General features: G+C 37.7%; 1 protein-coding gene across 1 annotated transcript; it reads left to right on the forward strand.

Moving 5' to 3' along the window:
- Positions 1-1,337: 1,337 nt before the first annotated feature.
- LOC109207712 (upstream activation factor subunit spp27-like) lies at positions 1,338-4,172 on the forward strand. Its single transcript, XM_019370685.1, has 2 exons — positions 1,338-1,785; positions 3,809-4,172. The coding sequence occupies exons 1-2, from the start codon at positions 1,477-1,479 to the stop codon at positions 3,926-3,928; spliced, it is 429 nt and encodes a 142-aa protein (XP_019226230.1). The 5' UTR covers positions 1,338-1,476; the 3' UTR covers positions 3,929-4,172.
- The last annotated feature ends 19,194 nt before the right edge of the window (positions 4,173-23,366 follow it).

The following is a 23,366-nucleotide window of genomic DNA, read 5'->3' on the forward strand; positions in this document are numbered from 1 at the left end:
GTAAATATCTAGCAATACAATATGCAAGGAAATCTGTATTAAGTACGGTAAACTCGGTAGAATGTAAATTTGAATACAATCTAAATACATTTAAATACAACATATAATAACTAAGTAAGTCACAACTCAGTGAATGACATTGTAAATGTGCAAATGAGTTCTGGATTGTTTAAATACTTATGAATATAACTAAATACATACAAATACATCAACATACATATAAATCACATGAATAATTATGACTACATCAATGTACCCCTAAATCACATCAACAACTTTGAAAGCATATTGATACAATAACAATTACCTTTTCGTGCCGTGTATCCGAGCTTTTTTTTTTTTTTTTTGCATCAACTTCCTTAACCTTGACACATGAAGAATCATTCATAGGTTTTTTCCTCTTTTCCGCAACTGGAATTTTTGTTTCTTCTGAAGATTCCTCAACTTGGACTTCTTTCGATTTGTCATTGTGTAATTTAGTTCTTCTCTCTGAAGCTGTAGTTACTGATACACCTGCAAATTCTGACTCCGCTTGAGTTATTTGCAACGAGAAAGAGGGCCCATCAAAATTGAGAATTTTGGTGGGTATACCTCTGGTTACCATCTTGTGTGACGACGAATCCGACATTGGAGAGAAAAACGATAGCTATCTGTTGAGTAAACAATAACAATGGTTATTGTTTAAGAAGCAAACAAAAATCTGTATCAAAATCGAAGAAGCTAAATACTTGTATCAAAATCTAAGAAGCTAAATACTTACCGCAAGAACTTGTATCAGGAAATAAAACCATGATTTTAGAGAGAAACTAACTGGGGAGTGATAATGGGGGAGACCTAGCGAATTTGGATGGGAGAAGAAGTCTGAAACGTGGTTTTGTGGGAGAAGAGAGTAAAGTGTATGAAAAAGAGAGAGAGAGAGAGAGAGAGAGAGAGAGAGAGAGAACGTGGTTTGTGAAATTTACCGTGATTATGTGAGAGAAAATCTGAAAAAGGAGAGAGAAAAATATTAATTAGCGTATATGGTGCCTTAAATATAGGATGTAACTATAATTAAATATTTTGCTATAAAAGATAAAAGATAGCTATATAATATAATTTTTAAAATGATATTTATTTAAAATAAATAGGGTATTAAGTTTTTCTATAGGGTGTAAAAATTCCAATCTTTAATTATTAGGGTTGACCTGTTAGAGGCCATTTTGATACCCGCAAATGAATCAGCCCAATCCAATTTTTGCAGTTTCACGTATCGACTTCAACAGGGTCCAAGCTCAACAGAGGATAAGGGTAATTTGGTCAATAAAGCAGGAGGCCCAAAGGCGGGGTTATACGCTTTCTCCCATACGATACGAATACGAAAAAAAGGAAAACACTTCTCCTCTCTTATCCACTTCGTCTAAAAAAAAATCCCATTTTCAATTTCAAGAGCTCAAAAAACAGATACTTGAAATCCAAAAGCAAAAGTTTCACGAAAAAATGGCGGTGTCTTTGAGGTTCTTCTCCACTTTCTCGGCTGTTGAAATGGCGTCGTTCTTTAACTCTTCGTCGTCTTCTTCTTCTTCTTCTGTTAGGCTTGGTGGTAATTTACCTAGTGTTCGAACGGCGACATTCGCCGCCTCTTCAAAGCCAGCTACTACGGAGCCAAAGAAGCGGGAACCAAGAGGCATTATGAAGCCACGTCGAGTTTCGCCGGAAATGCAGGCCTTCCTCGGTGGCCTTCCGGAGATTCCTCGTACTCAAGCACTCAAGTTCATTTGGGCCCACATCAAACAGCACAACCTTCAGGTACTTTTCGATATGTTTAATTTCTTCTCGAATAACATTAGCTACCACTAATTACTCCTCTCTATAGATGGCTTTATCAATTAGAAAGCAAATGATGGTGTACACGTAACAGCTAGTTGGGATATAAGTTTAGTTGTTGTTGCTACTGTTACGTTAGGTTTTAATTTTATTAGTGTTTGTTGGTATTCATTTCTCTGGTTAAATTAGTCGATACAGGCAGAGGCGGCTCTAGTTTGAGATTCTACAGCAACCCATCTGATTTATTCTATTGTTTGTACTTATTTAGAGGATATTTTAGCACTTATAAAAGACCCGAGCTAAAGCTACTGGGTTCAGATAAGGTACAGGCTGCATCCTCCGATCCTCTGAATATAGGAATAAGTGCTGAGAGTTAGAGAACGTTTTAAACTTGAGAATCATTAATTTGCGTTAAAAGATAAGTAATTATTTATCAGTATTGGAATGATAGATTGATATATCCATATTGGAGAGAAAATTTTCCAAACAGAGTGAAATTGATGTAGAAGATTAATATAGTTTACTCCAACTATTTTTGATCGAGTATAGTTGATTGCATGACTGATCATTTATATGCTTATAATCTTTTTGTTATTGTTGCATTAATGGGATTTCTTAGCTTGATTTTGGGACATATGTGTTGTAAATTGTTTGGAACCGGTGGTTACAGTAGCACGTTTGGGATTTTTAATTATGCTTCTTGACACTTTGAAAGGATGAGAAGCTTCTTAGTTGATTAGGGGTATTCATTAGAAAATGTTTTGCTTAAGGGGTTTTGAGGTGTATTAATTTGTTAGTTTTGGGTTGTGTTGTAGTAAGATCTGAGTTATTTATTTTGGTTTGGAGTTTATGAGGTGTATTAGTTTCTTAGTTCTGTGTCGTGTTGTAGTAAGATTTGTGTTATTGCATGATTCGGTTATCTAAAATTATGTTCTTTCCACTTGCATTTCTGAAACAACTTCATATATAGTACTTCTGCTCTGGTTTATATGTTAAACACCCTCTCACATGATTTCTTTAACCTCGTTGAGTTTGTGTTGGTCCGTATTAAATGAGTGTGTTTCAAAGTTATTAAGTGGTTGGTTAATATTCTCTTCTCACTCTTGTGTCGAATCATAATAGCTCCTTTTTTTGCCTTAGTGCGTTGGGTATCACCTGCAATTCTGTCCATCAATTCAGTAACATGTTCTAGATCTTACTTTTCTAATGATAATGTTTGTGTCATTTACTGTATGTTGTGTTGTAGTTGAGGATGAATTGCAGACTTTTTACTGTTTTTGACTTTCAAGTATGAATTGGTAGCTCTTTTCTTGCTGGCCTAAATATCTATTTTTGCTTGAGACAAGACAATAGTTATGATGTGATCCCCTTTTTCTTGTGATCAATTGTCGATTTGCTTGTGGTAGTAGTTTCTAACTCTTGTACGAAAGATGTTTATTTGTTTGATATTTATATACTTGCCATATATCTACTATTGATGAACTTCCCGTGAAATATGATGCTTCATGGAAGTCTTCTTCATATGTATTCTTTTTCATTACTTCATAAAAAAGAATGTATCTTTTTCATTTTTATGTTTTAATATTTATCGACAGATATGCTGGGGATATGCTTTCAGTTTCTAATATATACCACCTGTGCTTGATGCAAAGCACATTGCTGATTTAGTTCTTTTCGTGCTGTCTGATTGTACTCCATGTGTCTGGTTAAATATCATCTAAAGTATTCTACGAAGGTTTGGAGTTTTATTCCAACTATAGATGTCGAAAGGTACTCAAGTATTTGGTCATATCCCCTTCCATGTACTCAAGCGGATGGCTTTAGTAATTTGACCTTTTCTCCCTCTGTGTTGATAAGAAAACTATCTGATTGAGTTTGAAGAAATTAGTTCCTGTTATGAGGTTTGGCTCCTTATTCAAAATATAGCTATGTATACTTTTTATATTTCTTATGCGTTATGGTAATATATAACTTACATTATCCATAATGTGGGTCATCTTTGTAGGATCCTGAGGACAAGAAGGTCATAATCTGTGATGAGAAGTTGAAGAATATATTTGGAGGAAGAGATCGCGTCGGGTTCCTTGAGATCGCAGGATTGATTAGTCCTCACTTTCTTAAGTGACACAAGTTAAAGGGAAGTTATGGAAGGAAACTCTTTTTTCTTTGTAAAATTAGGTTCTAGGACTAGATTGGATGATATTTTAGGACTCAAAATTGCTGCTGATCAATTTAGCTGAGCTTGGTTTCTTTTAAACTTGTGAAGATCACTCTTTTGTTAAAGTTGATTGGTAGTTTTTGGTTTTCAGAACTTCATATAGCTTTGCATTTCAAAATTACTGATGACTCAAGTGTTGGATTGTTAACAATCTTGTGCTTTTTGCTGCTAGTGATGTACGGGGGATTTCCGGACCTTCTGATGCTGTTAAATGCATTGAAAATGTGAATTATTTTCTTTACGATGGCGCTCAAATTTTGAAATGGGGCGGTGATGCGCCAAATTTTGAAATGGGGCGGTGAAATCGTCGATGCACTGACTTAAGATGCAGGAAGGGTAAACGGGGTTTAATTGCCTATGCCCAACAAATTTCGAATATGGAGAATTACTCGTTTTTTTTTTTGAATTTCCTCTATGTTTTGAAGGAAAAGAAATTAAAATATTTATCCCCAGATCATTCATCAAAGGGAACTGTCTTATTTGTTGGGACATAAGTTATATTCTTTTCTTAGTATTATTTTTATTTTTGAATATTTGCACACCTTCTAATCGTGTCCCTCTTTCAAATAGATTTTCTAAGACCTGCATAATACAAATATTTGTTTCTGAAATTATCAGAAATAAATATATATTTCATAAGTCAAAAATTAAAATAGTGAGTGGCATTTTATGACAAAACATGTAGTTATGGTATACACTATTTAATGAAGAAAGAGATATATCAGTTGTAATATTGCAAACAATGGAAGTGTTTCCGGGGAATTTGCAGTCGTATTCTATATTTGTGCCACCTTTTAACCTGTATCTTATTTTTAAAAATTATTGATTTGGCAGCCAGCTGACAAAAAATTCGTAATAATATGACAATTACACCCCTGACAAAAGATATAAAACCTGCATCACACATTAATCGCGTGATCTGCAACCTCATTCGTGAATCTCCACCTCTCCTCTCAGCAGCTTTATCAAAAAACCATAAACTTATCCAGATTCATCTTCAGAATCACACTTGCATGAAGTTGTTTCACGTTGAAGCTAAAACTTCATGCTAATGCAGCATGAAATTGTTTCATGTTGAAGCTAAAATTTCACGCTAATGCATGCTGAAGTTATTTATCCTGCCGTCTACAGTTTGGTCATGAGTTTTTTCCGAAACTACAGTCTAAACATGCTGAAGTTATTTAGTTTATTTGCTAAAACTTCAGACTAAACATGCTTAAGTTTTTCAGTTCATTTGCTAAAACTTCAGACTAAACATACTTAAATTTTTGTCTTGTAGTGTGTAATTCTCTAATGAGTTTTTGCTAATGCATGCTGAAGTAATTTAGTTCATTTGCTAAAACATCAGACTAAACATGTTGAAGTTATTTAGTTCATTTGCTAAAACTTCAGACTAAACATGCTTATGTTTTTGTCTTGCAGTATGTAATTTTCTAAAGAGTTTTTGCTAATGCATGCTGAAGTTATTTAGTTCATTTGCTAAAACTTCATACCAAAACATGCTGAAGTTTTATAATGCAGTCTACAGTTTTGTCCTGAGTTTTATCCGAAACTTCAGTCTAGACAAGCTGAAGTTTTTTAGTTCATTTGCTAAAATATCGGCGTAAACATGCTTAAGTTTTTGTCATGCAGTTTGTCAATAGTCTTTTATTAAAGAAGGGCAAAATTGTCTTTTTGAAATATTTTTAACAAAAAATGGTTGCAGATGCAAACGGAAAAACAAAACGGGTACAAATTAAAAAGGGGCAACCAAATAGGGTGCCCATGCAAATTTTACCGTGTTTGCGCGAGATAAATAGTTGTAACTTTAATCTTCATCCTAATGTAGTTATGAACGTATGAACTCTTTAATTAGTTAGTACTCCTAACGAAAGCATATATTTCTAAGTTTTTGTCTGTTCTTTTTATTTTGTTAAAATTAATTTAATAGAATTTGTAGCTACCACTTTAACATTGCTAGAATATTAGGCATTTTTAATTAATTAAAATATTAATTTTCCTTGTATGCAGTGGTAATCAAGAAATTTGAATTCCAAGTTTTCAAATTTAAACACATCATCTATTGTTAGACAAGTTTTTAGATTTAATTTTTTCTTTTGTTTCTGTCGCTTCGAGGACATCCGATTAAATTTGTAAGAACCAATTTAATTAGATTCATACTAATTATATATTAATTAACAATAATCTTTTTATAAATATAAGAAATATATCGCATCATAAACATGAATATTGTTAATTCTCACTTTATACATGTGACAAAGAGTTTGAGGTGGCATGTGAATTCGTTATTTTTGGGGAAAATTTCACAGAACAACTCGGCTCCCTACTTTTTAATTTTATAGTCCATATTTCAATTTGCAACCAATTAGCCCAAAAATAATAGGCTAAGATTCAACATCCAACTCCAATAGGTTATCAAAATTACTATTTAATTTTTAAAAAAGATTGCTCAAGCTTTTAAGTTAATTTTCGAATCGGTAACTGTGACTCAAATATTAGTTCAACAAACCAAAATCCATTTGGGTGGTGAAAATTAGATTTTTAACAAGTTTAAATATTTGGGTTTAAATTCCGAATTTGATTTTTTGAGAAATTTGGAGTGGGTGTTATTTAGACTTGTTAGAAATAGTATAAGGAGGTTGTATATAAAATTTGAAGTCATTTAATGGAGTTTTGGACTGGTTTTGAACAAGAATTGCAACTGAAAATCGTGGAAGAAATTCGTCTACAATCGCTTATATAAAGGTGTATAAAACTGTATAATAGCGTATAAGATGTGTTTATACACTCATATACACTATTATACAAGATTATGCATAATTATACAAAAAAGTGACTTCGTCTTCTTCCTTGCGTCTTTTCTGAAATTTAACTCAAATCTTGCTCAAATCTACTCCAAATCACTTCAATTTAAATTTTGAACTCCTTTTGATATTTTCAATCAATTGGAACAACACCCAATCCAAACAACTAACAAACTCAAACAATTCTATTTTCGAAAGCAAAGCTTTGAATGACCTTCTATGGTGGACTTCTACTCTTCAATTTTTTACATTGCAACCAGGTGACATAGGGGGAGAAGCAGTAATGGCGGACGGCCCCTTGAAGCATATGTAAAAGATGTGAGAAGAAGAGAGTGAAAGCAATGGTTGTGAGAACACAAATTTAACTCCATAGCTTTTAGACACAGATTTTGAATTTGCAAGAGCTAGTGTTTTCAAAATATGTACAATATATGCTAGATCGGGCAAAACTTAAAAATATAGGCCATATTTGTTATGGTGTGAAGTCATGTGTATTTTCTTGTAATTCTTTCTTATTTTTGTATGTAATTGGTCTAACCATATATAGGGGTGGCAAACAGGCGGTTTGGGATGAATTTGGGCGGGTTAAAGTGACTAAATCAATAAATGAGCTATTTTTCAACTCAGCCCAAAGGTCACTTGGGCTAATATGGTTGTGTTAAGATGGATTGGACAATGGGTCATAACGCAACCACCCCAACTTGACCCTACTTTTGCAATAATTATAGAGGAATTTACATAGAATACAACCCTTTAAAGACTTATTTATATTCCCTACAACTACTTTTACAAAATTATCTTTAGTATAACTTATTTTAAAAATCTTGCCTTTTTAATTAAATTATGTGCAACTTTTCATCTCCTAAAATCTCTCCCTTGAGATTCTCTCTCACATAAAAGATATCTCTTCTGATTCTGTTTCACCTAACATATCAATCACTATAAATTATCACCCCCAATTTCTCTCTCTTTGAATCCTATACATCATCCAAAAATCATCTAAGGCTTAGAAATTTTTTAGCGGAAATGTGTTTGCTTCCCCCATTTTTTTTGATAATATATTATTTTATATTATATATACTGTAGACAATAAATTTGCGTCGAGAAAATAAAATCAAGACCGAAAAATATTGCAACAATCATAGTATTTTTATTTCAAATATTTGAGTGTTACAATCTCTATGAATCCTCTGATTCTTCTTTTCAGTAGTAAATAAATTCAAGGGCCTTTGCGCTTGATCTTGAATCTATGTTTGTTGCCACGAACGATGATCTTGTTCTCGAGCTTGAGTTTGATTGCTTGAACTTGACCTTGGTTTGTTCTTCGTTCTTGAGCTTGAACTTGATTTCTTGAACTTGAACTTGATTGCTTGAAGCTTGAAACTTGTAGTGAAATTTGCAGCGTTTGATCCACGAGCTCTCTCTTGCTTCTTGTTATAACTTCTGGTCCCTTTTCTGAGTTATGAAGAACCCTATTTATAGTTGTGGAAGGGAAGAGTCATGATAAGAACAAACTCTTTCCGACCAATCAAATTGAAGGGTGACATGGCCGCATTTGATTGGCCAGAACATGTCACTTACACACGTGGCACGATTTCATTGGCCTTTCAGTGTGACTGGACATGCCTTGTCATTTTGACACATGGCACGATCCTATTGGCTCTTCCGTTTGACTTGGCGTGCCACGTCATTTGACACGTGGCACCAAACTGGGCCTCTAGGAAGATGACATCTTGGGCTTAATGAAGTGGGCTTATAAATTTAGTCCAATTAAATGGGATGGCCCAATGGATTAAGACTTGTTTATTTAATCCATATATATTGGACTTATCTAATTAATTCATTTATATATTAGCCCATAATATTTATTTGGACCAATATATCTTGAATTTAAAATATTGTCCAAATTATTTACGGATTTAATTCCAATAGAATTTATATGCCTACAAATGCCCCCTACTTCAAGACTTGTCGAAGTATGAGGTCATCAAACATCCGAGACTAGGCTTGAAGTATCTCGGGACAATAGCATACACATAGAACACATATAAATCGTTTATTGGATTTAAAATGTGTTGGGAGTGATTTAAAGAAAGTCTGCACATGCAATTGTCTTGCTTTTAACTTTGTCATAGTCACATGTTCACTTTTACTACATTGAACTTGACGAAGAGGTACCTATATAGCTGCCACCTAGGATTTGTCCTTTCTTTATACTTGATATTTACTTTGCAAAATCCTTCCTTTGGACAGAAGCTCCACACGCATACTAAACCAAATCCTACTAGAAAACCAATTGTGCCATCCAAAAGGCGGCAGAAGTCTTCCTGCTTTTCTAATTCGAGTGGGCTTCTGAGACTTCGAAATCACCGTTACCCTTTTACGAAAATTCGTACGTCTCCAAATTGATTTAGAAAACTACCTATTGTCCGTAGCTTTCTCCTTTCAACTTGATTAGGATAAAAAATCCATGTTGGACTCTAACTGTTACTCCTCCCACATCGATATTATACTGTTGCAGGTCATCTACGGAGATCTATATAAACCCCATGCTCATGTGTTCATTAAGCATCAATCCACAGTCTTTGCAAACCATTTGAGTCTATTTTTGTGGACTCGGAAGCATTAACGCGAAGGTAATTTCTTCTTCTTTTCTCGTGCTTTTCTTGTTTTGTTGTCTTTTTTTTTTAGGTCAAGCGAGAAAGATATATTTTTGTTTAACAAGATGATCCACGCATAAAGAAGATAATCTTGGGGTGTGAAGGGATGAGTACTCATTAACCGTTAACCGTCTAAGCCAAAGATTTATTTTATCTTAGGCAAAGAACATCACACCGTTTATGCCAAAGATTTATTATCTAAAGCAAAGACCATTACACCGTTTGAGCTAATGACTTCATCTTGTTTAACTTCATTTTATCTGAGGCATAGACCTTTACCCCGTCCGGGCTAGATTTATTTTGTCTGAAGCGAAGACCATTACACCGTCTAAGCTAATGACTTCATCTTGTTTGAAGATTTAACTTCATTTTATCTAAGGCATAGACCATTACACCTTCTGGGCCAAAGATTCATTTCGTCTGAAGCGAAGACCATTACACAGTCTAAGCTAATGACTTCATCTTGTTTGAAGATTTAACTTCATTTTATCTAAGGCATAGACCATTACTCCGTCTGGGCCAAAGATTTATTTCGTCTGAAGCAAAGACTATTACACCGTCTAAGCTAATGACTTCATCTTGTTTGAAGATTTAACTTCATTTTATCTAAGGCATAGACCATTACACCATCTAAGTCAAAGATTTCTTTTGTCTGAAGCAAAGACCATTACACCGTCTAAGCTAATGACTTCATCTTGTTTGAAGATTTAACTTCATTTTATCTAAGGCATAGACCATTACACCGTCTAAGTCAAAGATTTCTTTTGTCTGAAGCAAAGACCATTACACCGTTTAAGCTAATGACTTCATCTTGTTTGAAGATTTAACTTCATTTTATCTAAGGCATAGACCATTACACCGTCTAAGCCAAAACTTTGCCTTTTCCATGCTTGGTAGGATTAGTCTTGAGACATGACACATTATATTATGAATTTAAGTCCATGAATATCGCATTTCTAAGTTGAGTGCTAATAAACACTTTTCTCTCTTTTTGCAGTCTAAACATGGTTTACTTCAAAGACTCAAGAAATTCTTCCTCTAAGTCGCAATGCCTTGTTATTTTGGACCATAAGGGAAGCAAGGATGGGACAAGGTTACCAGTTGATAGGTCAATGATCGGCCAATATGCTGCAGCTTCATGGGTACCTTTGAGGGACCCACCTTATTTGGCAGACTGGATGCTTGAATACAATAGCCATCCTCCAATAACATGGATGCTTTGCACTACTACTCATCATGCTTGGAATGTCGCAAGTACCTTACCATGCCTAGGGCGTCGAATTATTAACAAGGAAACTCACTGGGGCAATGATTTGCCGTTCGGAGGTGAATTTCATTACGTTCCTGGCTACTGGGAATGGGCAGAAGACGTCTAGAGTAGGTGTCGCTTGTCATTGGAGGGTGCAAGAGTTTATGACGCCGTATATGCTTCACTCTTCACATATGATCGTAATACGGATATTATGCAGGCTTTCTGTGAGGCATGGTGCCCTGTTACCAACACATTGCTTACCTCTGCTGGAGAACTATCCATATCACTTTGGGATTTGTATAAGATCGGTGGTTTGCCTATAATAGGATCTCCTTATGAGGAAATTGTGCCAAATGTTGAAGAGCTTACGGGCACGTATGACAAAGGGAGAAGGTTTCTTCCCCAGACTTGTGAGCATTTGTTCGATGCCTTCCATCGGCTCCGAGAGGGAGGTAGCGACGATCCAAGAGTTTCTGCGAAAAAATGGGTAGAGTTCTGGTGCAGGAAGACAATGAAGTATGCTCAGCCCCCTATAAGGAATGAAAAGAAGTCTGCTCGTTTGAAATCGACGCACAATCCTACTGGGGTCATAGAGGATGCAGTTAATTGGTGGACTGTTGAAGAAACTTTATTCCATAAGCTGGGAGTTATGGATGACAAGAAAGACGAGACATACTTGGCTGCTTTTCTATCTTGTTGGTTATGTATTTTTGTGCTCCCTTCAAAAGATAGTGACTTTATTCGTCCTGGGACTTTTAAGATCGCGTGTCATCTTGCTTGTAAATGAAGAGTCAGCCTTGCAGTCCCAGTCTTAGCCAGAATATATAAGGGTTTGAATGAGATTTCAAAGTGTTCGTTGCTTGATCCTGCTCAAACTTGCTTTCCTGCTCATTATGTGTATGGTTGGTTAGCCCAATATTTTAAGACTCATTTTCCATATGCAAAGGGTCCAGTTGTTCCTCTCATGGCCGCATGTTCCGGTGAAGGTGCTGCCAAATATTTTGGGAAAGAGGAAGCAAGGAAGCGTATTCATAATGGAGAAAATATCATTTGGACTTCGACAATGCCCCGCAGATCTGGTCCGTACCACTATTATGACGATGGTAAGGCAGATGAGTCCGAGTTAAATTTCTTTATGAGTATTCGCTCGAATTATCTTCCTTTGAGGGATGGAGCCAACTTTATTATTGAATCTTACACCCCTCATCGATTTAGCCGCCAATTTGGTTTCTATCAAGACACCCCTGGTCGCTTGGAGCAAGATTTTCGTGAGGCCTCATTAGAAGAAGGGTTGAGACTTGCGTGGATTTGTGTGTTGACTAGGTCTAAGTCGAGAGCAGTATTTCCTCCCTTTGGGTCCAACATGAAGAAGTTTACATCGTCTAACTATAGATCTTGGTGGGCAAGGGCGCATGGAAGCCTTCTTGAAGACCATTTACAGTTTTTGATGAATACTGTTGAGCCAATCGCAGATACCATTCAAGACTGCAACGAGGATGCCTTAGTGATCGATAAGCTTCCTGCCTTACAGTCTAAGGTAGTTGAGATGCGTGCAGACAACGAACCCATGCTATACAAAGAGGTTCAAAGAGAAGAGATCCATACTCCAGTTGTCGAAAGTCTTATTCCATTTGGTGTAGTCGTTGATGCCTCTAACAAGCGCCTACCACAAGAGGATAGTGATAGCAGCAAAGGAGATCAATGTTGGAAAAAGAAAAGGCCAAACCCAAAAGTGGTTATAGTGGTCCAAAGCGTTGATAGCCCTTCAAGAACACTAACAGCTCAGAACAAGAAGGTAAAAGAAAACATAAACCTTTTTTTTTGTTATCCATGGCCCAATGACTTTGCTAAAGTGTTCTTAAATTTTTGTTTTCAGGCTAATAACGTTGGAGCGGAGTAAGGCCACAAGATAGTGGTGAGTCTGTAGCAGGGCCAAACCCACAGAAATCATCTTCCACAGCTAAGGCAGATCAAGAGGCAACTTCTATTTCTCATGATGAAATTAGGGCAAAGTTGGGCTCTGATTTGCATGAACGGCCAACAATTGCAGTTTTAGTTTTTGATGGAAACAAGGTTGTCTTGGATATTCGAAAGGAGTTTATCTTGAAGCTTTGGACTTCGATTCAGCGTAAGCTGAAAGGCAGCACTGTAGACAATGTCTCTGATCTTGAAGAAAATACTAAAGTGATCCTTGAGGCAATGGGTGGGGATGATGTGGATATTTCCCCTTTGAGAAACCTATTAGGGTCCCTTTTTGAGCTTGCTGCTTCATATAATAAGACACGGTCGGATTTATCTGAGAAGGTTGAAGAGAACACAATATCAGATATTGAGGTACACCTTACAAATGCCATGATTGAAGAAGAAGAGAAGGTTAGAGAAGTGTCATCTATCCGCCAGTCCCTAGTTACAGTGAAAGAGAAGATAGAGAAGCTCCGTGAAAAAGAGAAGAACTTAGAAGCCCTTTTAGAAGTTGCTGAGAAAGAAGTTGAAGAAGCCAAGTTAGGAGCCTCAACTGCTAGAAAGGAGTATGATGCATGCTGCACTGCCTTGTTGACTGCTGATGACTTGGCCGATTTGGAGAAGAAGAAGAAATACTTGGAAGCTATGCTCAAAGATTTGGCCAACTACAAGTTATGCTTAGATTAGGCTATAAACACTGCTTTATTTGTTCCTTTTCCTTTTCTTCTTGCATTTGATTGTTTAGTAGATGTTCTCATCAGCAATAAAACTTCTTTTGCTTCACTTTATATTGTATGTTCTCATTAATATTCCCCTTTGTTATTGACCCCTCCTTTTTAATGCTTTATGGATTTGAAGCATGGACATGCTTGCAGACCTTAATTTAAAAAAGCTAGCCGGTTTGAACACTTCAAATTGATGATGTAACAAACCTGAAAAATCAACTTGACCTAAATCGGAGTCTTTAACTTGAACACTTAGCCTCTTATTAAAGAAGCTACCATCATTCCATCAAAGACATCAATTTGATATGGAGGACCCACCCACATTGATCCATCAAGTCAAGATAGAGAGTTCAACGAAAGAATACATGTACACCTAATTTTCAAGTGTCAATCAAGTGAATATATTCCATCATACCCCATTTGAATAATGCCTTGGGTAATATGTATTTTTGAACTCATATGACTGAACTTAGAATGAAACTCTAAGCTGCCTACGTACCTCGGTGAAGAGGATCAAGTCATTCCGTAGTTCGAAATGGGTGAGTTTAATTTATTTATTTTTGCGTCTTAACTTTTGCCTAGGCCACCTCTTTCGAGGTTTTCAACCTAGCGGGCTTTTTTTTTGATGTCCTAACTTTTGCCTAAGCCGCCTCTTTTGAGGTTTTCAACCTAGTGGATATTTTTTTTGGACCGTGCACAGTTTATACTCTTGCGGGCCAGGAGTATAGCAACATGCAGCTTAGGCTCGTGCGTCATGGAGCGTCATGACTTGCAGTTTAGGCTCGTACGTCGAGGAGCGTCATGGCTTGCAACTTCATGGATAATACTTCTTCAAAAACTTGCCGTTGATAGGGCCGATTCTCATACCATCTGCATCAACCAGCTTGTAAGCCCCACTTGAATAAGCTTCTTGTACGACATATGGCCTATCCCATTTTGAAGTGAACTTCCCTACAGGTTTATGGGAAGTAATTATGGGTCTTCGTACGGCAAGGACTTGATCTCCTACTTGAAAGGATCTCGGACGAACTCTTTTATTGAAGGCGCGAGATAATCGAGCTTGATAACATTCAAGACTCTGTTGAGCTTCCAATCTCTTTTCATCAAGAGCTTCCAACTCTGCTAATCGAAGTCGAGCATTTTCTTCATCAGTGATCCCTTCTTGAATAGCCAGTCGTAACGAAGGTATTTGACGCTCAAGTGGCAAGATGGCTTCGACTCCATAAACGAGTGAATAAGGAGTCGCCTGTGTTGGAGTGCAGTGAGTCGTCCTATATGCCTATAGAGCTTCTTCCATACGGTCATTCCAATCTCGTTTGGATTTGGAGACGACTTTCTTTAACAAGTTGCATAGAGTCTTGTTAAATGGCTCAGCTAGACCATTGGCGGCAACATTGTACATCGAAGAGTTACGTTGCTTGAAGCCAAAGAGATCACAAATCTTGTTCATCAGCCTATTGTCGAATGGCTTTCCATTATCCGTTATTATGTAACGAGGAATGCCAAAGCGATAAATAATGTTTCCTCGGATGAAACTTGCAACATTTTCCTTTTTTACTTCCTTAAGAGCAACAGCTTCAGCCCATTTTGAGAAGTAGTCAGTTGCAGCCAAGATGTATAGATGCCCGCCCGAGGACTTTGGTAGTGGTCCAACAACATCCAATCCCCAAGCGTCAAACGGCCAGGATGCAACAGTCGGGTGCAACACTTCAGGAGGTTGATGAATAAAATTCGCATGGAATTGACAAGCCTTGCATCTTCGAGCATAGTCCAAGCAATCTTTTACCATCGTTGGCCAATAATATCCCATCCTTTTTATATGGAAATGGAGCTTTGGTCCGGACTGGTGTGACCCACATACCCCAGAATGCGCCTCTTGCAAAGCTTGGAGAGCTTCTTCTTCTCCTAGGCATCGTAAGAGTACTCCCTCGAACGACCTGTATAGAGTATTCTTGTAGTAAAGGAAGCGAGGTGCACGGCGACGGATTTCAGTCCTTCTCCTCGGATTTTCTGGAAGTATCCCATAGTATTAGTCGATAATGGGTTGTCGCCATTCTTCTTTCTCAACTTCAGAAACAGCAGCAAGATGCTTGAGTTCCTTTTCTTCACCTTCAACCTCATTTGGCGGCGATACTACCCATTTTTGGCAGACGGTAACTTGCGATTGGTCAGGCAGGGCTAATGATGAAGCTAGAGCAGCTAAAGCATCAGCCTTCTTATTTTCTTTCCTTGGCACATGCTGAATAGTCACATCACCGAGCCATCCCATCAACTTTTTAGCGTAATCATGATATGGGCGTAGTTCAGGCTTCTTAACCTTGTAACTATCCAAAAGCTGATTGACCACTAACTGGAGTCCCCGAAGACTCGCAATTGCAATTGCTTCGTATCAACGGCCATTTCAAGCCCAAGTATTAAGGCTTGATACTCAGCAACATTGTTGGAACAGAGTTGTGTCAAGGTGAAGGAGTAGGGCAAGACTTCTCTTTGGGGAGTGACAAATACTACGCCAGCTCCGGCTCCCCCATGATGCGTAGCACCATCAAAGTACATCTTCCATGGAGGTTGAACTTCAACGACCATTGCGTCCTCATCAGGTAGTTCATCAGTTAGCTCCCAGTCATCAGGTATCGGATGATCTGCCAAGAAGTCTGCCAATGCTTGTCCCTTTATAGCCTTTTGAGGGATGTACAAAATCTCGAATTGTTGAAATTGGAGGTACCATCTCGCTAGTCGATCACTAAGAACAGGTTTTGACATCACGAACTTGATGGGATTTGCTTTAGAAACAAGACGGACAACATGAGCTTGAAAGTAGTGCTTCAACTTTTGAATTGAGAAGACTAGCTCCAAACACAACTTTTCAATTGGCGAATAGTTCAACTCGTTAGGTGTCATCATCCTACACAAGTAGTAAAGAGAGTTGTCTTTCCCCTCACTATTTTCTTGGGCCAATAATGCTCCAACAGACCTTTCCTGCGCCGCAATGTATAGTATCAATGGCTTTCCAGGTATAGGGGCTGCTAAAACTGGAGGCTTCATCAAGTAGGATTTAATGCTCTCAAAAGCATTACTACAAGCTTGGTCCCACTTGAAAGGAACACCTTTCTTCATAAGGCGACTAAATGGTTGACACCTCCCAGCCAGGTTCGAGATGAATCTCCTAAGGTACGCTAACTTTCCTTGCAGACTTTTCAATTCATGGATATCTCGAGGCTCAGGCATTTTCAAAATGGCATCCACTTTGGCTTGATCAATTTCGATCCCTCGGTGTCGGACAATGAAACCAAGGAACTTTCCAGAAGTGACTCCAAAGGCACATTTCAATGGATTNCATTCATAGCTTCTTTGCTTTCAGACTTGGGTACGAACTTGCTCCACTTCCTGACTTCTTGCTTGTCATTTGCTTTGCGAGGTTCATAGATGGGCAACCTTTCATTTCCAGCGGAGGCCATGCTCAATTCCATGTCATGGGCACGAGTTGCAAGTTCTTCAAATGTTCTAGGCTTGATACCTTGCAAAATGTAGCGCAATCCCCAATGCATGCCTTGGATGCACATCTCTGTGCCTGAAGCTTCACTAAGCCTGTCTTTGCAGTTGAGGCTTGCATTCCTCCAACGATTGATAAAGTCGATAACTGGTTCGCCCTTTCGTTAACGAGCATTTGTAAGCTCTATCATACTCAGCGTGCGTCTTGAGCTATAAAAGCGATTGAGGAACTCTTTCTCTAGTTGATCCCAGCTATCGATAGATCCAGCCTCGAGGTCCGTGTACCAGTCAAAAGCATTTCCTTTTAGCGAGCGGACAAACTGCTTGATGAGGTAATCTCCATAAGTCCCAGCATTGTTGCACGTCTCCACAAAGTGCGCAACATGTTGCTTTGGGTTACCTTTCCCATCAAACTGTTGAAACTTCGGAGGTTGATAGCCAGCAGGCATCTTCAACATATCGACCCTTGCAGTGTATGGCTTTGCATATGTAAGGGAGGATTTGGCAGCAACTTCATATTTGTTCTTAATGGTTCCTTCGATGAACTCCTTCAGTTGATCGATTGGAATCATCCCTTCAGATGAGACAGGGATAGCCTTAGTGGATACTGGTTGTCTTGGGGGAGAGTCACTCTCTAGAACTTCTGGGAGCTTGCCGGGTGCATGGGTAGATTCTTCTTCCATCAAGATTCCCACCCTATCTGTTAGCTTGTCAATTCTAGCCTCTTGATTTTGCATGCATTTGGTCAAGCCAGCGATTGCTTCCGTCAAGTTTGCCAACTGCTCCTCCATGGATGAAGTGTTTGTCACCATGGCTTGCATGATTGTCGTGGATGACGGAGAGTAGCATGGATTTTCACACAGATTGATCCTTGATTGGCCCACGCTATGTGGTGTAAGTGGGGAGGATCCATAACTTGAAGCATCATCATCTTCCTTCACAGTAGAGTGCTTGGAGCCGGAGAGGTCAAGCAGAGCAAGAGTTTTCTTGATCTTTTCAGCAACATCGCTTCCTCCTTCAGATGCGTTTGTGGCAGATCTTGCTCCTTTTGAGGATGAAGATCCGAAAACAGGGGTTGATGCGGACGGCACTAGGGGTGCTTGTTGTCCTAAAGAGCTAGCCTTGCTCCTCGTAACTGGTCTGAAGCTTCCAAAGGTAACATCGAGGATGCTTTCCACATCAGCATAGAACTTGGAGTTAGCAGCCTTGGTGGAAGTTGAAACGGAGTTGATTTTCTTTGAAGCCATTTCAATGTTCTTGAACTTTGGTGATTGAAAAGTTGAGATGAGAGGCAGAGATTGTCCCACTGGGCATGCCAAAATTTGTAGACAATAAATTTGCGTCGAGAAAATAAAATCAAGACCGAATAATATTGCAACAATCGTAGTATTTTTATTTCAAATATTTGAGTGTTACAATCTCTATGAATCCTCTGATTCTTCTTTTCAGTAGTAAATAAATTCAAGGGCCTTTGAGCTTGATCTTGAATCTATGTTTGTTGCCACGAACGATGATCTTGTTCTCGAGCTTGAGTTTGATTGCTTGAACTTGACCTTGATTTGTTCTTCATTCTTGAGCTTGAACTTGATTTCTTGAACTTGAACTTGATTGCTTGAAGCTTGAAACTTGTAGAGAAATTTGCAGCGTTTGATCCACGAGCTCTCTCTTGCTTCTTGTTATAACTTCTGGTCCCTTTTCTGAGTTATGAAGACCCCTATTTATAGTTGTGGAAGGGAAGAGTCATGATAAGAACAAACTCTTTCCGACCAATCAAATTGAAGGGTGACATGGCCGCATTTGATTGGCCAGAACATGTCACTTGCACACGTGGCACGATTCCATTGGCCTTTCAGTGTGACTGGACATGCCTTGTCATTTTGACACATGGCATGATCCTATTGGCTCTTCCGTTTGACTTGGCGTGCCACGTCATTTGACACGTGGCACCAAACTGGGCCTCTAGGAAGATGACATCTTGGGCTTAATGAAGTGGGCTTATCACTTTAGTCCAATTAAATGGGATGGCCCAATGGATTAAGACTTGTTTATTTAATCCATATATATTGGACTTATATAATTAATTCATTTATATATTAGCCCATAATATTTATTTGGACCAATATATCTTGAATTTAAAATATTGTCCAAATTATTTTACGGATTTAATTCCAATAAAATTTATATGCCTACATATACTATATAATGTTATTGTATAATTTAATAATATATATTTTATTATATACATTTAATCATATATACATTATATTTTGTTTCCCTCAAATTTGCTTCTTCTTTATTTCCCCATCAGCGGAAACGTGTTTACTTCTCCCAAGTCTTTTTATAATGTATTATTGTATATTATATATAATATATAATATATTTCTATATTTTTTATCATATATATATATAGTATATTTGCTTCTTCTTTATTTCCCCATCAGCGGAAACGTGTTTACTTCCCCCAATTCTTTTTATAATGTATTATTGTATATTACATATAATATATAATATATTTCTATATTTTTCATCATATATATATATATATATATATATATATATATATTGTACTGTGTTATTGTATATTTTCTTTGGCTGAGGATTCCTTCAAAGTACAGTATTCTAAAATTTTGAGTCCTCTTTATTTGATTGATTATTCACATTTACACAGATAGAAAGTGATGAGATCATTTGATATATCAATGTGAGATAGTGCTATAGTGGTCATCAATAATTAACAATATGGAGAAATTTTAGGGGCTAATTATGGGATATGTTTCAAAATGGTATTCCCCTTGAATAGGGACTCCTCCGTATGTTTAGAATATATTTTATACATTTATTGTAGAATATGTAATTCTATTATTAGTTGTAGATACTTTACATAGAGTACAGAAGATATGAAAATCCATATGAATGTTAATTTTTCTTTTTTGTTTATTAGGTATGAACTAGTAGTCGTACCCGCGCGATGCGCGGTCAATATTAAAAAAATATCTGTCACTTTGTTAATTTTTTGATGTTACATTTAAAATTATCACAATTATTTGATTATCCTATTCTATATAAATAGAATAGATATTGTATAAATTTTAATAAATAAAATCGCCATTAAATATATTAGGAAGAAATTACTCTCCAATATACTCTCAGCTCACGTTAGTTAACGTGCGCTGATCTTGGTCATCCATGGCGAGAGGGAGGGGGAGAGGACGAGGAAGACCCAAAAAAATAGTCATTACCAGCTCGGAGAAGCCAACGACCTCATATAGCAAACCATCAGAAAAGGAAAACAAGCTACAAACACCAGATCTAGAACTTCATTCGGACACAAGAGCTCAATGGAGGAGTACTGGAGGTGCGTCTAGCTCTGGAGTTTCAAAGAAGCTAGACCTCACAACACCACCAGATTCTGCAGCAAAGGTGCAATTGGAGGAAGATTCGAAGGAACAATGTCTGCATGCTACAGTAGACAATGCAACAGTAACAATTGTGGGAGAAGAATAAGGAGAGATGAAACCAAAAGATGTAGGCACTAGAACATGGTCAAATCTATTTCAGAAGAACAGATCTGCAGCAAATGGTATGTCTCTCTCTTATATCCCACCGGAAATTGTTGATGGTCAAGTAATTGTGCAATTGGATAAGGAAGAGGTTGAATCTGAGACTGAGAAGTGGAAATGTGCATTAATTGTATACATACTAGGAGATACCCCAGGATATAACACTATGAAGAGATACATAAATGTTAATTGGGCAAGTGTTAGGGAACCAGATGTATTTCTGCATGAGGAGGGTTATTACATCATCAGATTTCACTCTGAAACTGATATGAAAGAGATTTACTACTCTGGACCGTATACAATTAATAATAGGCCTATAATTTTGAAGCCTTGAACTGCTGAGTTTGATTTTAAGGAGGAATTTCCCATTGAAATTCCACTATGGGTTAATTTTCCAAAAGAACTGTTGGGGAGTTAATTCATTGAGCAGAATAGCAAGTGCTGTTGGAACTCCTATCTTTGCGGATGAATGCACAACCGAGAAAACCAGGGTTTCATATGCTAGAATGTTGATAGAGGTCAATGTGACTAGACCTTTGAAGGATGAAATCTGGGTTAGAGATCCAAAGGGGAAGCAGTTTTTGCAAGATATGTACTATGAGTGGAAGCCAAAATTTTGTGAGAAATGCCAAAAGGTTGGGCACTCATGTGCTCCTCATGTTACTGGTCCTAAGCAGGAGGGTAAACAACAGGGCAATCAGAAAGGCAAAGCAAGGGAGGTTAAGAAGGTGACCATGGAGTGGAGAACTAAAGGAAAGGTGCAGCAAGAAGTTAAGCAACCTGTACAACCCATACCAGTTGAGCAACAACTGCAACAACAGATGCAACATGGGGCAATCATCTCTCCAAAGTCCAGGCCTGAAAATAACCAAGAACAATGTGATACAGCTTCACCAAGCAGCCCAAACAGAGTTATACTGAGTAATCACAATCGGGGGAAACAAGTGGAGAGTAGTCCTGAGTTTAATCTGACAAACTTTCCACTTCTGTCCAATGTAAAACTGAGAAACTCCTTTGAGGTACTACCATGTGGTTCTGGGGATGTGCAGAAACTACCTCTTGACAGGGGAGGAGGTCACCTAACATGCTAACTAATTGGCTATTCTGGAATGTGAGAGGGGTCAATAAGAGGTATAAACAAAAGGAGTTGGCTAACTATATCAAAAGCAAAAATGTTAGGATAGCTGGCCTAGTGGAAACCAGGGTGAAAGAACATAATTTCAGGAGAGTTAGCAAAGCCATTGCACCTGATTGGGGAGGGATAAATAACTACCAATATGCTCAAAATGGTAGGGTGTGGGTCTTATGGATCCAAGATGGTTTACTGTGCAATTACTCAAAGCTGGGGATCAATATATACATTGTCAAGTTACAGATAATGTAGGAAAGATAGACTGCCTAATAACAGTTGTCTATGGACATAACACACTGGAGCAAAGGAAGACATTATGGGCAGAGGTTCATCAATTAGCTGCAAATATAACCAGTCCTTGGCTATTTGGAGGGGATTTCAATGCAGTTCTTTATTCCCAAGATAGACTAATGGGCAATCCTGTAACATATGCTGAAACTCAAGACTTTGCTAACTGCATTCAAACTCTGCAGTTGAGTGAATTGATATGGAAGGGTGATTATTACACTTGGTCGAACAAACAAGGGTGCTCTGACAGAATCAGAAGCAGGATTGATAGAATGTTTGGAAATTTTGAGTGGATGATGCAATGGGGGCAAGTTCAGAATGAATATGAGTTGCCACAAATATCTGATCACTCACCTATGCTTTTATCAATTTCTGTGAATTCAAGGCCAGGCAAAATTCCTTTCAGATTTCTAAATGTATGGGCAGATCATAGCAAATTTGTACAGATAGTGCAAGAAGTATGGGAGCAGAATGTGACAGGATGGAGAATGCAGAACATATGGTTGAAATTGAAAGCTTTGAAAGTTAGACTTAAAGTCTTAAATAATGAGGAGTTTAAACCTATTGCTTCCAAGATTGATAAGGCTCGTGGAGAACTTCAAGAGATACAAGAGAGGATTAGCACTAACTATACTGATGACCTGATGGAACAAGAGAAAAATGCCCTGCAGCAGCTGGAAAAATGGTCACTTATTGAGGAAAGTGTCCTAAAGCAAAAATCTAGAGTAAGATGGATTAAGCTTGGGGATTCAAATTCAAAATACTTCTCTGCTATAATGAAGGAAAGAAACCAAAGGAAGCAGATTAAAGAGCTTACAGCTCTAGATGGTCAGAAGCTGAATGATGCAGATATGATCAAACAGGAAATCACTGATTTCTATAAATCATTGATGGGGACTGCAGCAACAAAACTACCCTCAATAAACAGGGAGATCATGAAGAAAGGGCCTGTGTTATCCCAGCAGCAAAGAAGGAAACTAGTTGCAGATACATCTGACCAAGAAATACTTGAAGGGCTGAAGCATATAGGAGAGGACAAAGCTCCAGGAGTAGATGGGTATAATGCTTGCTTTTTCAAGAAGGCATGGCCTGTTATCAAACTGGAGATATGTGAAGCTGTTAAAGATTTCTTTAGTACTGGGAGACTGTATAAGGCACTCAACTGCACTACTCTCACACTAATCCCCAAGGTGGACAAGCCAGTCACAATGAAGGACTTCAGACCTATTGCTTGCTGTACTCTTCTCTATAAGATGATCTCCAAAATACTAGCAGCAAGAATGCAGAAGGTGATTGCTAGTGTCATTAGTGAAAATCAGGCTGGATTTATACCAGGGAGGATAATTGCAGATAATATTGTCATGGCTCATGAATTGGTTAAAGCTTACACAAGGAAACACATTTCAGATAGATGCATGATTAAGATAGACTTGCAGAAAGCCTATGACTCAGTGGAGTGGATCTACTTGGAGC

This window comes from Nicotiana attenuata, unplaced genomic scaffold (genome assembly GCF_001879085.1).
Source record: "Nicotiana attenuata strain UT unplaced genomic scaffold, NIATTr2, whole genome shotgun sequence".
Classification (NCBI taxonomy): Eukaryota; Viridiplantae; Streptophyta; class Magnoliopsida; order Solanales; family Solanaceae; genus Nicotiana; species Nicotiana attenuata.

Coding starts and splice junctions, on each gene's coding strand:
- LOC109207712 (XM_019370685.1), top strand. CDS start 1,477: ATGGCGGTGTCTTTGAGGTTCTTCTCCACTTTCTCGGCTGTTGAAATG. Junction 1,786..3,808: donor TCAAACAGCACAACCTTCAG/GTACTTTTCGAT, acceptor TCATCTTTGTAG/GATCCTGAGGACAAGAAGGT.